The 16887-nt window shown below is 56.8% G+C and overlaps 1 protein-coding gene across 5 annotated transcripts; it reads right to left on the reverse strand.

Annotated features, from left to right (window-relative positions):
• Positions 1-1601: 1601 nt before the first annotated feature.
• MED16 (mediator complex subunit 16) lies at positions 1602-16543 on the reverse strand. 5 transcript variants are annotated; one of them, XM_045202679.3, is made up of 16 exons: positions 16401-16539; positions 15459-15550; positions 14806-14978; positions 13868-13975; positions 13377-13546; positions 11989-12420; positions 11248-11353; positions 8969-9124; positions 8006-8217; positions 7237-7443; positions 6090-6300; positions 5445-5578; positions 5146-5338; positions 4478-4694; positions 2961-3044; positions 1602-2357 (listed from the first exon to the last, which is right to left on the reverse strand). In XM_045202679.3, the coding sequence occupies exons 3-16, from the start codon at positions 14936-14938 to the stop codon at positions 2231-2233; spliced, it is 2490 nt and encodes an 829-aa protein (XP_045058614.1). In that variant the 5' UTR covers positions 14939-14978; positions 15459-15550; positions 16401-16539; the 3' UTR covers positions 1602-2230. The 5 variants fall into 5 exon arrangements, with proteins under 5 accessions (XP_045058614.1, XP_045058615.1, XP_045058617.1 ...); XM_045202680.3 differs by lacking the exon at positions 16401-16539 and adding an exon at positions 15895-16076; XM_045202682.3 differs by lacking the exon at positions 15459-15550 and having other exon boundaries at positions 11989-12147; positions 16401-16543.
• Between the last annotated feature and the right edge of the window lie 344 nt (positions 16544-16887).

The raw sequence follows: 16887 nt of genomic DNA on the forward strand, positions 1-16887 counted from the left end.
CTGAAGCTGCCAGGAGCCTCCAAGCCTCAGCCACGTGGTGGCGCCCTTACTCCTCCCTAAGAGTCCAGAGGACACCTGGGATCCAGGAGAGGCCTGCATGGGGGTGTCCCCCTTGGTCTGGCCAGCTCTCCCTTTGCTTCCCAGGTGTACCATGAGAGCCTATGTGTGCTAGACCCTGCTCTGGGCTAAGACTCAGGTGTAGAGAACCTCTAAAGTTGTGTCCTTGTGACCATGTCACAAATTGGGGAACAGGCTTGGAGAGCCCTCCTGACTCTCCTGAGGTCACAGAAGCTCCTTGGCAGAGTATGGATTCAAACCTAGTGCCATGGTGCCTGTGTTCACAGGCATTTCCTGGGCTAAGAGGGTCACAGAAATGGATTGACGGGTATCCCAGAGCAGCCACACAGCTCTGCCCCCCAGACTCACTGACCTCCTTCTGAGCAGTGACAAGAAGGGGACAGAGGGCAGAACCGAAGCTCCAAGGCCCTGTGTGCCCTTTTACCTGCCTGGATGAGGGGCTGCTGGGGCCCAGCACTACCAGGCTCTAAAAGTTAAGCCTGGTCCCCAATGGGTGTTCATGAAGTTCCCTTTGGTTGAGAGAGATGGAGGGTGTGAAAGTTGAAGCCGTTTGCCCCACTGGGGATTGGGGAGTTAGAACTGGAACTGTGGAAGGGTTTTGGTTTTGTAGCATGAAGCATTCATTCATACACAAGCATTTACTGAACTCCCTTTGTGTGCCTGGCCCTATGCTGGGCACTGTGGGCACAGCTCACTCCCAGCCCTGCTCATAAGAACTGGCCACGTATTCTGTTGCACTGGACCTCACTCACTTAGGCTTTCCCATGATGGGTGGGGGGTTCTTCTCAGAGCGCTCATGAACTCCGTGCGTAAGAAACTGTGTCCGCTTGGGACTTCCAGTCAGACAGCGGTGTAGGTAAACAAGGCGTGCCTCCTGGCACCAGTGAGTCCGACGGGACTGGACACCGCCAGAGTTCTGCAGCCACGGGCAGACGGGCTTGAAACATGGCCCCAATCCCGACAAGGGGCTCCCTGAGCTCCCGCCATCCTGAGAGCTCAAAACGCGCGTGTGCAGCAGTGAAAGCATTACCTTCTGCAGGGCACCCGCCTGGCGTGCCTCCCTTGAGCTTCCAGAAGAAAAACCTAAGAACCAATTATCATTTAACAGGCAGGCCGGCACATCTAGCGTGGGGGTGGGGGGCATAATCCGGGCAAAGTACCTGCTGGTGGCGGGAGGCCTGAGCTGCTCCACGCTGGGGGCTGGGTGGGGAAGACACAGACAGAGAGCAAGGAGAGATGCACACACTTGAGGACAGATGAGGTAGAGACCCACCCACCTACAGAGAAGCAGAGCAGGCCAGACACAGTCCCCACCCACGCCCAGCCTGTTCCCTGAGGGACCCCTGTGCCACCCCTGTGCCAGGCATACACTAGGCACTCCATAAATTCTGACAAAGCAAGAGTGATACCTACGGGCACATGGAGACAGAAATGCCCAGAAATGCACGATGGGGGTGGGAGAGTCAAGACTAGGTGGGGCCTCGGGGGGATGCTAGGGCAATACCCACCACACGGCCATGTACCTGTGACCCAAAACAGCTGAATATTTATTGGGCTGCCAAGGTCAGAGCCACCTGGATGAGCAGGTACAGCATCGGTAGGTACAGGTGAAGAAACCGAAGAGGATACCTGGCCTGTGTCACTGGCAGCAGCTGCTGGATACCCAATAGCTTCATGTGGAACATTGTAAAAGCCCAACACCCAGACTGTTCTGAAACCTCTGACCTGGGAGACCAAGGGCATCCAGGGTTGGGGGGAGATGGAGCTCTGGAGGTCCAGGGAAGTCGGCACTTGAGCCATGAGACCTGTGGGCAGGCCTGGGTCTGTTTCAGCCAGCACCCAGTGTGGGTAGAGGTGCAGCAGTGAAACGGAGCCCCACCACCTGGGATGCACCATCAGGCTCTGAGAGAGAGAAAGCGGTGCCACCAGGCGAGGGCACCAACTTGAGGCTTCAGGACATGTCCTCACCTGTCCAGCCTCACAGGGATGCCGGTCTTGGCTGACAAGGCCCCTAAAGTCACAGTTCAAAAATGACTTTTTTAAAGCACCCGATAAAAGTCCTGAGTATGGGGAATGCTGTCACCAGGAAGGGACAGCGTCACCTTTCCGTAACATCCATCATGAATCTATTTACAGGGCCTGAGGACCTCAGTCAGGGGCAGCTGAGGGGCATCCGCCGCCAGAGCCCCCCACACAGGCAGTTCTTGATCCAGCGCTGTTCCCACTGTTTGACAGCTGTTGTCTTGTTGGGCGACTTGAGCATGGTGACACAGCCACACCTGCAGGAAAAACTAGGTGGAAGCGGGCACTGGGTGGGGCCTCTCCCCCCTGCCACTGGCCCCTTGCACCCGCTCTTCCCCACGCCAGGAATGATCTTCCCTGCATTGTCCCCCACGCTGGGCCCTCCTCCACAGCCTCCTGGCCGGGCTCAGCCACTGCCGCCTCACCTTGAAGTGGACAGAGTATGGGTAGGGGGTCCAGTCCGGGCTCAGACACTCCCTGGTGGCATGACACTGGGACTCAGAACCTATGTCTGGGCTGTGTGGCAGCAATCGGGGCCATGTGTGCACAGGGCCAGCACGGGGCCTGCGCCTTGCACCGCTGTGGTTGTTCCTTCATCCCTGCACTTGGGTTACTGGAGCTCTGCGAGGGCTGGGCACTCACCTGCTCACCACTGATACCCCGGAAGGGAAGCCCGGGACCTCCCTGGTCTCTCACAGAAACTGCCTGGTGTGCCCTCTCGGCAGCTCCACAAGGGAGGCACATTCACAGGTGGGGGAAACGAGGCCGAGGAGAAGCCTCTCACCCTGAGGTCATGAGGTGGCAGAGCGGGGACCATGTTTGCTGCGGGATGGATGGCGGGTCTGCCGTGGGTGGCTCACCTCGTACAGGACTTGCACTCCTCTGTGGGGAAGGCTCCCAGGTGCAGCCTCCGCAGATGGTCGATCTTGGGCTGGCCAGTTGCCCTGGCAGAGGAGGGTGGAGGCGATCAGAGTCGCACACGCATGTACAGGGAACACACACTGTACGCAGTGACGCACACATGTGTGCACACACATATATGATGCACCCATTGTGGCAAAACACAAGGGAGATGGTGCCTGTGGATGTGCATCTACACTCCCTCAGGGTGGCCCACAGAGACACCCCACCCTGGATGGCGCTGGACACCCTGACGACACCTCACGCCTTGGATGACAGAGAGACCCTGGCAGTAGGAGCCCACGCGGGGGTGGACCTAGTGCTTGGGGCAGGAAAGCTGGTTGTACCATGTGACGTATGTTTGAAAGTTTCCAGAACAAAGGGTTCAGAACCTCCCTGTGATCAGCATCCTCACTCACAGTCTTTTCTGTGATTCATCAGGCCCTGTCCCACCACAACACAAGAAAGAAAATGCCAGGAGGTCCTGGAGGTGGGACCACAGGGATGGGAATGGTCCTCCTTTTTTTCTTTTAATTTACTGATTGATTTTAGAGAGAGAGGAAGGGGGTCAGAGAGAGAGAGAGAGAGAAACATCAGTTTGCTGATCCAGTTATTTATGCATTCATTGGTTGCTTCTTGTATGTACCCTGACTGGGGACCGAACCCGCAACCTTGGCATATTGGGATAATGCGCTAACCAACTGAGCTCCCTGGCCAGGGCCAACAGTCTTCCTTTGGTTCATCTGCTTTCTGAAATTTCCACCCAAAGTAACAGGCTACTCGGGCAGATCACGTATATTTCTCCATCCAGGGATGACTTAGCAGGGGTGGGCGCCTGATGGGTCCTAGTGCAGATGGTGGCCCAGCTGTTCCGTGGCTGTGACCCTGGCTCAGTGATTGCACCTTTCTGAGCTGTTCACTCACCTGCGGGATGGGGACAAAACCCCACCCCACAGTGCTGTGGGCAGTAAAGGGTTAACTTGGCAGGTCTGGGCTGTCGAGACCTCTGTTCTAAAGACAGGTCTGGCCCTTGACCGCCAGAGTACCCCTCAGCCCTGTGAAGGTCCTGCCTGATTTAGTGTCTACTGGAGCCTTGGGCCAGGCCAGGTGTGGGGCTTGCGCCACATATCAGCCTGACCTCTGCAGAGGCTGGAGCCCCAAGTAACTGCGGTCGGCCATGGATGCTGCACACAGAAGGTGACAGACTGGGGGAGGAGGACATCACACAGATACCCAAGTGCACAAATCAGTAAAGACTGAGGTGATGGTGGAGAGAGTGACAAGTACTGGAAGGCGGGGGAATCCAATACCTAAGTGAGGGATGTCTCTTGGGGACAGCATTTAGGTCAAGCTCAGGAGGAAGCAGAAGGCACAGCACATGCAAAAGCCCTGAGGCAGAGGCATGAAGGAGCCGGGTAGGTTTGGGGGGGACCTTGCAGGAGGAACATGCACAGGGCCCGAGGCAGAGGGCACGCACCTGGTGAGGCCATCCAGCTGCAAGGTGGTGGCGCTGCCGGGCAGAGTGGGGGCCTTGCCGAAGCACAGACGCAGGGGCTGCTTGGGCTGCAGGCGGCTGACCAGGCCATCGCTGACAGGCAGCCAGTCCAGGTTCGGGATGAGCAGCTGGCTGGGCAGCAGGCAGCACTCGTCGACGAGTGCCTCATCTGGTTCGCTCGTGGGGCCCTCGTCACGGCCTGCAGAGGAGGAAAATGGGATGTCGTGGTCAGCTTGGAGCTCAGGGACCAGGTTTGGGCCCAGCTCTGACCTGACTTTCTGAGTTGCCCTGGAAGCTCCTCCCCCTCTGGCCTCAGCCTTCTCCTCTGTAAAACAGGAACCCAATCATTCATTTAAAAAAACGTTCAGCGAGCACCAAGTGCCTTCCTGGGAACAGGGTTGCAAGAATGACAGAATCTGGCCCTCCAAAAATACACAGCCTGGTGACATGAGACAAGCCACCAGGTGTCTAATAATGGCTGATGTTTAATGAGCACCCACCCCATGCTTGGACTTGTGCTGGGTGCTGGGGAAACAGTGGAGACCAAGACAGAGCCAGTTTGACTTATGGACACTTATATTCTGGTTGGGGGACTCAACTGGGGTTTGTATGTTGGTGGGAGGCTGGGATCAGAGAGCTAGGCATCTTACAGCAGATCCAGAGCTTGGTGAGCAGACGGAAGAGCAGGGACATGCTGTCCTGGGTGTCAGAGGTGGCTGTGTACACAGGCAGGCAGCTGGGCTTCAGCAGGCCCCAGATGCGGATGACGACCATTAGTTCCCGCAGCATACCAAGCGAGGTACCGTCCCGCAGGAAGCTGTGTCCAGGCCGCAGTGGGGCACCCTGTAGGAAAAGGCACTCAGACAATGTATTTAAATGTATGCCACATCCTAGGACCTTCATGGGTCCTGGAGTGGGGGTTCTGCAGAGGGGCAGGGAGGGGGCACACCTGGTTGGGCAGGCTGGCCAGCAGGTAGAGCACGAAGTCACCCACCCACTGCAGGAGCTGTTGCAGAGCCTGGAGTGTGTTCATGTCCAGGACAAACTCCTCTGTCTTGAGGTTGATCATGACCTTGTCAATATCTAGAAAGGGAGGGTGGTCAGGAGTAGCCAGGCCCCACCATGCACAGGGACTTTGCACCCTGGGGTCCTCCTCCCCCACCAGCACCCACTGTGAGCTAGGCCTAGACAAGGTCAACCCAATGCTGTGAATAAGCAAGTGGGCAGGACGGCTGAGCCAGGGACTGTGGAGGAAAGGGCTGGACCCATAGCAACAAGGTGTCCACTGCCAGCTCTCATGATGACCCTGCTGCCCCTTGGGCCAGCCTGTGCTAGGCCCCCTGCAGCTCCTCCCTGGCATGGCTGATGGAACTGGACCTGACTCCATTTGTTCCCCTCTGGTTAACACCTGCCTCTAGCTCCAGGCCAACCCTGCGGGCCAATGTCTCCACGTTCTTCAGGTACCACCCCCACGCCTGGCACACAGGAAGCACCCCCGCGGACAGTGTCCAGGTAGGACTTAGGAAAGTCCCGCACAGAACTGTGCATGCACAGCTGCTTTCAGGGCAGCCTGCTGGGAGGGGGAGGGACCCACCGACATCTGTGATCTTGGCACAGATCTCGGTCAGCCGGTCACCAGGACTCTTATCAGGCGTATTGAGGATATGCGGGCGCAGCAGGGACTTGAGCGTGGAGCTGATGGCGATGAGAAAGAGCTTGGCATGGTAGTCACACACGAGGGTCACGGTGCAGGGTGACAGCTTGCAGAGTGAGGCCTTCATGGCCAGGATCCGGGTGGAGAGGACCTGGGGGTTGCACAGTATGAGCAGAGACATTCACCTGAGGGGCCTGGGGAAGAGGCTCTTGCTACGGTATCTAGTGGGGCTGGGCAAGCTGAGGAACCTGCTTAACGTCTCTGGGCCTCACCTCTTTGTGGCAGAATCAGGTAGAGAATCTACCTCACAGGACAGGTGGGGTGTCAACCTGGAAATGGCCCTGCACCCAGGGGACACGGGGCATGTCTAGGAACATCTGTGGTTGTAACACCGGGAGTGCTTCTGGCATTGAGTGGGTGGGGCCCAGGATGCTGCTCAGCACCTACTATGCCCAGAACAGCCCCACACCAGAGAGAGAGACCTGGCCTGGGTGTAAGAGGTGCGGAGGGGAGACCTGGTCTCGCTGGGTGAGTGAACGTGCTAAAGCACTAAAGTGCGCTGGTCAAGAGCCCGTGGGCAGTGATCTCAGGCCCCCCATGCTGGGCTCTGAACCCTGCTGCAGCCTCACATCCTCCCTACCAATCTCGCTCATGTCCTATCAGGCTCCTCCTGTGAAAGCGACCTTTCCCCCACTTCACTTACTGGTCACCGGCGGCACAGCGGAGAGCTGCGCATTTCTGACGCTGCTCTTCTGCGGCCCCCGTGCAAAACCTGTGCTAGCATTACGGGCTCCTCGCGAACGCTGGTGGTTTCCCAGGCGCACCATCACGGCACCTGGCCATTGTTCTCTTCCTCTCTGATCTCTAAGCCTATTTATTGCTCCTATCTCGTCACGTGTGTGAGGCCCCCAGTTCTGCATGCACGCGCACTCATGCACTCTGAGGTGTTTGAGAAGACAGCCCCCACTGGCGGCAGAGGCAGCGGCCCCTGGGGTTCACGTGTCACCAGAAGGCTCTGACTTCCTAGAGAAAACTCTCTGGATGAAGAACGAGATAAAAGAGGTGGGGGCACGTGGCGCTGGCCTACCTGCTGCAGGGCCGCTTTCTGGCGTGTGTACTCCTCGTGCAGCCGTTCCACCAGGCTCTGCACCATCGTGGGCTGCACGTGAAGCAGGATGTCCCACCAGTCATAGCCGGTCACCATGCAGTACTCCAGCAGGAAAAGCAGGTGCCGCAGGGCCAGGTTCACATCCAGTGTGTGGCCCATGGAGGGCGAGATGCGCAGCATGCTCAGCTGTGGGGGAGGGGACGGCTGGTGAGACCCCTAAGGGAGTGCTGGGCAGATGACATTCCTAGCCCCGCCTAAGGCTTTGAGCACCATGCTCCCTCCCAGGAGCTGGTGGCCCTGATGTATGTGGGCAGCCAGAGCCCGGCACGTGCAAGCGTTAATGGGCTTGAGGGAGCCATGCAGCACTTCCCAGAAATGACCCAAGGGACTGCCTACACCCCCAGACACATTTGGGGTGACTGGACCCGTCATTTAGGCTCCATGATGGATACAAACCAATGGATGGGGGCTGTGGGGAGCCCCCCCGACACAGACACGGTTCCCCAGGGAAGCTGAGCCCCCCACACAAGGAGAGGCCCGTGGAATGACAGACGGGTGAGGCCCACACACACCAGCACTGAGGAAAGAGATCAGGATTCGGCTGGAAGCCAAAAACACAAGTGACAGGCAGGCACCAGACAATGACCAGACAGAGCCCATTTGCCCCAGGGCAGCCGAGAATGGGGTGGGGGTTGCTCCCCCACACACGCTGAGGGGGCAGCTCTGGAGCACGCAGGGCAATGCTTACCTTCCCGTGGTTGTCGATGCCCACAAGGGCCAAGGAGGTCCAGGACAGCTGCATGGCCTTGAAGTGAACGGCAGGGCCCGTGGTCCGGGGACGCTTGATGGCTGGCTCATCCATGGAGCGTGGAGCAGTGGAGCTATAGAATATGGCCATGGTCTGCAGAGACAGCCGGTGCACAATGTGGACGCTGCCGTCATGGAAGGCCAAGGCCAGCCCTAGGGGAGGGGCACATGCAGGGTCAGGAGCAGGAAGGGCCTGGAACATGCCCACTGGTGGTTATGGGGCTAACTCTGGACAATGCAAAGTGACTGCCCTGGGGATGGGTGAGCCCCAAGACACAAACAGCCCACCACCCCATGTCCGGCCAGCCACCCCCACAGCCGCTATCCCCTCTTCCGTTGCTAACAGGCCACCAGAGTCAGTGGAACAGGGCGCCACAAGCTCAGGCTGCATATCCCCAGAGGCCTTGCAGCTGACTCTATGTTTTGGCTGATGTGAGCAAATACCACTTCCAGGGGGACAAGGTAGGAGGGGACAGGAGCACACAAAGGGCCTCATGGCAGGAAGAGAAGTCAGTGAGTTTACGGACTCCTCGAGCCCAAAGCTTGTGATGAATGTGTAGCAGGGTTGGGGGCTGTTGGCCATCCTAGCGCTTCTAGCCCGACTCACTCATGGTCACAGGCTCCAGGGACTGAACCAGGATCAATGTCTCAGCTGCTATGACAAAGGGCACTACTTATCTGGAGAGTTTACCCTCAAGTTTCCAACCTCTGCTTTATTGCTTTCTAACAGCTCTTCACATATTAAAGATGTAGCTTTCAGATCCTGAAAGTGGCGAGCCTCACAGCCCTTTGAGCTTGTTGGATCCTGAAAGCAAGGCCACCTCCTCGTCGGGTACCAACTCGAGACTAGGAGGCAGCTCCCATGGCTCTAAGACCTGAGTCCCCAGCTCTGAGCCCACCGTACCAAGGCCAGGGTAGAACTGCGTGTCGCTGGCCACCTTCAGGTCAGTGTTGGTGAGTGAGATAGGCAGCTTGGGTAGTGCCACAGCAGAAACTCGGTCCAGGTCATTGGTGGCCGACAAGATCCGCCACTTGAGAATCATGGGCTGCTTGTCACCAACTAAAAATAGGGCAGGGACATAGAATAGCAATGGAATGAAGACAAATGCCACAATGATGGGCCCCAAAGGGGACAATGGCCAAGACCCCTTCTCTGATCCCAGCACTTGACCTCCACCCGGGACCCCACCTCAGCCCTGGCCACTCAGCATACCATACCCCAGTCAGCTGGTTGGTATAGGATAGGCACAGACCCAAGATGGGCAAGAGAACCCAGTCCTGGGACTTCCTGGGGACAGGGAAGAGGCATCCTCCAGGAAGGTGTCAGCTGGCAATAGTGGGTACCCACTTGATGGAGCCAATGTGATGAGAAGGGGGATGCTACCCCCCAGACCCTGCTGCCACACACACCCCAGAACTCCCTTGTGACTCTGCCAGCTTGGGTTGGATTTGTCCCTTACAATATAAGAAGTCCTAGGGGGGACCCCAGCTGTTCCTACTAGATAAGATGCATCCCCTCCCTGCACTCACACCCTCCACGTGTTGATGAAGACTCCTCCACCCAACAAGAAATGGAGTGATTTCCGTGAATCTAGGCAGGGCCAGAGGGCACTGGTGAACTGCGATGTAAGCAGAGGATCCAACAGTGCTTGTGCTTGGAATGCTGAGGAGCGCAGGCGGGGCTGCGGGGCATGTGCCACAGGAGGACAAGGCCCGGTTGGTGGTCAGCAGCCCAAGCTGAGAGGCTAATGGCAGGCACATGGAACCAAGTATCTAGGTGCAGCCAGATGAGCCGGTCCAGAATAATATGAACTGTGGTTTTGAGCCTGAGTCTGGGGCTAATCTGTTATGTGGCAAAGCTGACTGTCAGAGGACTCATCTCTGCCACCATCAGTGTCCAGATGTGTGCCCCAGGTGGTTCCTCACAGTTTATAAACTTGCCGCACCTGGGCTGGTGCAGCTCAGTGGATTGAGTGCCAGCCTGTGAACCGAAAGGTCACCAGTTCAACTCCCAGTCAGGGCACATGCCTGGGTTGTGGGCCAGGTCCCCAGGTCAAGATGTGCAAGAGGCAACCAATCAATGTATCTCTCGCACATCAATGCTTCTCTCCCTCTCTTTCTCTCTCCCTTCCCCTCTCTAAAAATAAATGAAATCTTTAAAATAAATAAACTTGCTGCAAACCCAGTAAAGGAGTCTCAGCAAATGCTGTCCCCAGGGGAAACCAAAGCCCAGAAAGGTCAGAGTGGAATTCAGTATCTGGCATGAAGACACTACAGAGTGTAAAGGTAACAACCAGCACAGAGTCCCAGGGAAAGCTTGCAGGGCGGGAACTGTGCCCAGCCATTCAAACCCTCCCTTCACCTACTGGTGCACCCTGAGGCCCCAATGCAGCCCTGCTTGCCCCCTGCAGGGCCACCAGCCACTGTCCAAAAGCTTACCGGGATGCTTGTCCAGGGACAGTGCAATGTGCCCTGTTCACGTTAATTTCTCTGTAGCCACAATGGTAGCTTACATAACCACCTCGAGCAGCAAATAACACAGCGAGGGACCTCTTGATACGGCTTCATTAGTGGCTTCTGCTTAGCAATCTCCTGCGCCCAACCACCCTGGGGTCCATTAGTGCCAATTAGCGAAAAGCAGAGCTATCTTTTGCTAGGAAAACACCTGCACCTGTGTATCTGGGCAAGGTTTGCCCCCCACAGTTCCACCATCAGGGGACGGAAACTAGTGGCTTTCCCAGCCTGCCACTGGCTTTCAGGTCAGGCCAGTGCGTCCCAGGGTCTGTGTCAAAGAGGTGGGGTGCTGGTCTTGGGGCCAACCTGAGAGACACGGGAGCTCCCCATGGGTGAAAGGATCGGGGGAGAGGGAGGTGAGCTGGTGAGCATGTTCTTGGCAAACTCAGTCAATCCCTCCAGCCTCAGGTTCCTCACTCTAAACCAGGGTTTCCAAAGGATCTGTGGCTTTTAGGGTTAACTGCCTCCCTGCAGCCCACGCCCCCGGCTGAGCTGGCTCTAGCTGCTGGCCTCTGTACCAGGACTTTGGCTCTACTGTCCACTAACCACACGCTCCACAGCGGGTTTCAGGCGGAGGTGGTCGGGCTGCCTGCTGGTGACCATGGGCCTCTCTGAGCCTAGTTTCCCACGTTCAGTGTCAAATGCCCCCGCCCTACAGAGGGAACTCACCCACAGGAGAGATCTGCTGGAAGATGTTGTTCACGGGAAGCCCCTCCTTCCGCAGGGACCAGCACTCCACGATACTGCTTGTCTGGTTAGACGCGCACAACAGCACCTGGGGGGATGGTGGGTGGCTCGAGGAGGAGGCATCACCTTGGGCATTCACACCTTATGGGGGGCGCTCGTGCTAACCCAGGCTCAGGTGCTGGCCTGCCTGATACAGCCACCTCCCCTCCCTGGGCCTCTGTTTCCTCAGTTGCTCACACTGGCCCCAACCTCACAGCCATTGTGGACTCGAACCGAGATCCACCCATCTGCCACCCAGCCGGAACAGCACATGCCACACCAGTGGTGCCCTCCCTGGTGGGGGTTTGCGCCTTGCTGCCATGTAGTTACAATGGGAACCATAGTGACCGAGTGGGGTCAGCTGAAGAGCAGTCCCAAAGATGTCCCTGTCTTGGTCTCAGGCTCTGTTCACATGTCACCTCACACAGTAAAGGGGCTTTGCAGGTGGGATTAAGTCAAAGACTCTGAGATGGGAATGACCCTGATTCCACAGGGGCCCAGTGTCCTCACAGGGTCCTCATAAGAGGGAGACAGGAGGGTCAGAGCCAGAGCTGGAAGAGGCTGCACTGCTGGCTGTGACGGTGGAGGAAGGGGACCTGATGTGATGAGACCCGCATCGGACTTCCGCCCAGAACTGAAGGTGAGAAGTATGTTGCATCATGGCTGCATCCCCAGTGACCTCACCTGCTCAGACATGTCACGGGCCAGGAATTTGAGGTGGGTGATGGCGGGAAACTTGTCCTTGCGGTTGAGGTCGGTGGTGCAGCGCATGAAGAGCGAGGGCAGGATCTCGGTGTCGATGCGACACTTCTCGCTGACCACGCTCACGCACACCTTGTAGAACTGCACGGGAGAGGCGCTGCTGCCATCTGCTGTGGCCACCACGATGTTGCCACCACCCGTGAAGGCGATGTCAGCCAGGGCAACGCGGCCACGCAGCCGGCATAGGCTCTCCGTCGATGTCAGCACCTGCCCGCTGGGCTTGAGTAGGGATACAGTGACTAGGCCGCTGACTGTCACTGCGATCCAGCCCTCCATGGGCTTGCCCCCAAACAGCGTGAGGGATGGTGAGAACTTGACACGGGAGAACTTCTCCCCGAAGCTGGAAGCACCTGACTGTGGAAGAGTGAGTGAGGGGTCTTAGTACTAATGCCACACCCACTGAGGACAGGAGGAAAGATGCCCTGTTCAGCTTAAGGGTCTGCCTCCTGTGACCCCACAACCCATGAGGCAGAAGCTATGAGAGCATGGACTTGAATTCAAATCCTGCCTCTTGAGCACCGTGTGACGTGGGCCTCTCTGACCCTCTGTCTCTTCATCTGTACTTCAGAGGCCCGTGGTGAGGATCAAATGACTGAATACGTGAAGGACAGGAGTCAGCAACCTTCTCGTGTAAGGGGCCAGACACTCATTATTTTCAGGTTTGTGGGCCACGTGGCCCCTGCTGTGACTACTTGCTCCTTGTCTGAGCTTGTAGAAGCAGCTGCCGACAAGACTGTTCACAGAAACAGGTGGGGCTGCATTTGGCCTGCAGGCTGCGGTGGGCAGACCCCTGCATTAAGAATTCTGGAGGTGCTGTGAAAGTACTGGCTGCTGCTATTTTATTACTGTTATATGTTTCAAAATTAGGTTTAAGTTACAATTTACGTGCAACAAAATTTGCTCTTTTTAAGCATACAGTTCCAAGGGTCTTGACAAATGTGTTGTCATGGAAAACCATGAAAATCGTGACCGGAATCCACTCCCCTCTAAAGGGCCCTCATGTCCCTTAGCAGTCAGTCCCCACCCAAACCCACCCTGAGGTGGGAGTGGTATCACTAGTTTTGCCTTTTCTAGAATTCTACCAGAGTGGGACCTGTGCGCAGCCTTTATGCCTGGCTCCTTTCACTCAGCAGGACACTTCCGAGCTTTGTCTGTGCTTTTTAGCCACTGAAACAGAAGGTGTGAACCAGGCCCAGGGCTCAAAAAACTAGAGGATGCTGGTGATGGGAGAGGAGGAGCCGAGGTAGCAGGGAGATGGACAAAGTAAATGGCCTCGTCCACCACACCTATTCACTCGGACAGACACTCACCTTTTCCACATGCAGTGCCAACTTCACACCGTTGTGTAGCCAAGACAGGGCCACGATGGGGTCCCCCTCCACTAGGCTTCCCACAGGGCTCTCCCAGCTGTTGGCCAGGTGGTCCGCCATGCTCCAGCACTTGATCTGCCCATTGGCATCAGCTGACAGGAGCCGGGAGCCTGCAGGAGGCAGACCCACATCATAAACCCCCACCATGGGCAGGGATTGTCACCAGCAGCACATCAAGAGCTTCGGAGAAGCTAGCCTAGTGGTGGTGGAGCAGGGGAGTGGCACAAGGCATGATGTGGAAATAGCTCTGAACAACGGGAACAGGAACAGCCTAGCCACAATGCCTTAAGTCAAAGGTTCGAGTCCCAGCTCTGACTTTTGGGACAGACCAAGAAAAGACAGAATATATCCCCCTGGGATTTGGGATGAGCATCACCATGATCGCCTTTGGCCACACAAGATCCTACTGAGCCTGCCGGCCCCACCCTCACCTGACTGGTCCCACTCGAGGCAGGTGATGGCCTCGCTGTGCTCTGAGGTGATGGAGTGCACGTCCCAGGGGTGCTCTGTGTCCAGGATGTGGATCAGGCGGGTCAGGTCTGCAGGGGACAGAGTACAGTCAGCACAATGACAATGACATGGCCCTAAAGACTCCAGGGGGACTCAGGGAGGAACCCAGCAAATGTCCCACCCACAAGGAAGTCATGGAGATGCTGCCAACCACATCGACAGCCCAGGCGCTACAAAGAACAGGCTTGTGTTCCCTAGGGGACACAGAGCAGGCCTGTGAGCTGCCACCAGTGTCTACAACCCAGAAAACAGAATTGAAAGAAAATGACCCCAAAATGCTGACAGTGGGCTTCTCTCCACGGAAGATAATAGGTGGTTCTCTATCCTAAATTTCTGTGCTTCTCTAGTTTTCTCTAACGAGTGCACATTACTCAAATGATGGAGAGAAGACGGCCAATGGTGATGAACCTTAGAGGTTTTCAAAAGTCAAAAGGGCCATGTAAGGTCTGGAAACTGAGGCACAAGTCTCCCCAACAAGCCTGAGTGGAATGCCCACCTTTCTCCGCCTCCACCCTGCAGGGGCGATCCTAGCATCCCCAAGGCACCAGGTGTGGGAAAGCACTTTCACAGCAGCCATCACTTAAACGGGTGGCTCACTGAGGACATCAGCCACCAGTCAGTGGGAGGTGGCCCACTGAGGACAGCAGCCACCAGTCAAATGCATCTTTCTTTTGCACCCCTGAAAGGTTGGGGCCTTCACCACCCCCCAGATATGAATGAGGTGGGAGGTGGCTCCCACACAGGCCTGGAGACCTGGAGTCACCCCACGGCATTGCGCCAGGCGCCATGGGAGCCAGGGGTATAACACTGTGTGGGGAGGGGAGGGAATGGGAGCTGGACTGGAGGAGAAGGTGTGCACCCTGGTCATCATTCCGGAGGTCCGTGGTGAAAGCGATGAGGTTGCGGCAGGACCAGGCACAGGCCAGGGGCACTGATGGACAGTGGGTGCTCTTGGGCCACTTCTCCCACTCGCAGACGTAAGCCAGATCCATTGTGCCCACCTGCCACAGGTCACACACCGAGCACAGTCACCTGAGGAAGAGAATGACCTCCTGAAGGACAAAATGACAGAGGCCCGGCCCACCTTCACCATGTGCCTGCAGGGTGCTGAATGCCATGCTGGATGCTGGGTCGCCAAGAGAAATGAAAAGAACCCAATCCCTGCCCTTTGGTCTTGTATGTCTGTGGGGGGCGGGGGGCTGCATTTGAAACACAGACAGCCAGGGAGGCCTCACTGGGGAGAAGACACTTGAGCAAAGGTGCAAGGGAATGCACTGAGGCATGCAGATGTCTGGGGAAGAGCAGTGCAGGTGGAGGTCACAGCCAGTGCAAAGGCACAGAGGGTGGGTCTAGCCTGGAGTGTTTAAGGAGTGGCCCAGTGATTGGGGTAAGGGCAGGCTGTGCAGGGCCCTGTGGGCTTCCACCCTGGGTGACATTAGAGTAAGAGTCCCAGGAGAGGGCTGTGCCTTATTTGTGTTTTGACAGGACCCCTCTGCTGTCTGGAGAATGCACCTGGGAGGCGAGGCGAGGGGAATGCACTGGTCCAAGCGAGCAGTGGAAACTGTGAGAAGAGGTCGGACCTTGGGTCTATCCTTTAGGAAGGGCTGGATTGGGGAGACAGGTTGGGGAAGTCAGCAGTTTTGGTCTTGGTGTGGGACTTACAAATTGTTAAGAATAATAGTAACAGTGAACCTTTCCTCAGTGCTCAGTGCTTGGCATCGATTACAGGTTATCTTTCACTACTGCAAAAGCCCAGTGAGGTTGTTGGTACGATCAACACCATTTTCTAAATCACTACCTCTACCCTCACGCCCCCAATTCTTCAGATCCGACCCCAAAATACCAAAGCCCCGCCCACAACTCCCTTCAACACTTTAAGGTCCGCCCCCAAAGCCCTCTTTCCCCCTCCCCTTCTGTCTTTGCTTTCCAGACCTTGCCCTCAATTTACCTCTCGAGCCTCCAGACCCAGCCTAAACCAATAGGCTTCACTTCAGAGACCCCCAAACAATCCCTAGGCCCGTTCCCAAAGCCCTCCAGCCCCGCCCTTAACACCCTTTGCTTTCCAGACCCCTTCCCCATAACCTGGCCCTCCAGGTCCCGCTTCCAATTCTCCCCTGGAGACTCCAGGCCCCATACCAAGGACCCCACGCAATCTCTACGTCCCTCCCTCAAGTCTCCCACAACCCTCAAGCTCCGCCCCAAATTCACCCCAGGGAGAAAGCTCTAGGTCCCGCCCCGATCTCCCCCAGCTGGGGAACCAGTTTCTACCACCCTCCCCCAGACCACGCCCAGAGCTCCAGGCAGTGTACCCAGCACCCTTTGCTTTCCGGACCCGCCCTCTGACCTCACAGGCCCCGCCCCGGGCTCGCGAGTGCCCGCCTTCTCTGGGACGCACGCCCCGGGGTCACCGGGAGGCCGGCTGACCCCCCGGAACCCTTGTAGCCCTTCGCTTACCTGGTCGGCCCGTGCGCCGCGGCCACAGGTCGCACCCCCTCTAACTCCCCGGCTCCAACGCCGCCATCTTCCCTGAGACCATTGAGTGTCCCGCACAGCGCGAACGCGTCCCAGAGACTTCTGGGATGGCAGCGGCTGGGACTCCGGCCCCGCCCCACTTCCGGCCTTGTTTGTGTGAGGGTAATAGTCTCCTAACAGTTACCCGAGTCTTATTTGTTAGAGTAACGAGTGTTTTTTCAGCCCCAATGAACTACCCCATTTGGGGTAGTTACGCTGTGTGCTGCACTATCATATAAAGATGGGTTGCTAAGCCCTTGTAACATAATTCACCCTTAATGTAAGTATTTATATATTCGGTAAGTAGCCCCAAGGTCCAGACCTACCCAACTTGTTTTCCTTTTTGGAACACATCAGTTCAAAGTAGGATGATAAAAAGATAAGCGTGTTATCTGCGCCAGAATAACATGCAAGTTCGCGAAGTGTTCCA

The sequence above is a fragment of the Desmodus rotundus genome, chromosome 9, assembly GCF_022682495.2.
Source record: "Desmodus rotundus isolate HL8 chromosome 9, HLdesRot8A.1, whole genome shotgun sequence".
NCBI lineage: Eukaryota > Metazoa > Chordata > Mammalia > Chiroptera > Phyllostomidae > Desmodus > Desmodus rotundus.

Coding starts and splice junctions, on each gene's coding strand:
- MED16 (XM_024568844.4), bottom strand. CDS start 14,938: ATGGATCTGGCTTACGTCTGCGAGTGGGAGAAGTGGCCCAAGAGCACC. Junction 13,547..13,867: donor CCTCGAGTGGGACCAGTCAG/GTGAGGGTGGGG, acceptor TGCCTCCTGCAG/GCTCCCGGCTCCTGTCAGCT. Junction 12,421..13,376: donor TGGCACTGCATGTGGAAAAG/GTGAGTGTCTGT, acceptor ACTCTTCCACAG/TCAGGTGCTTCCAGCTTCGG.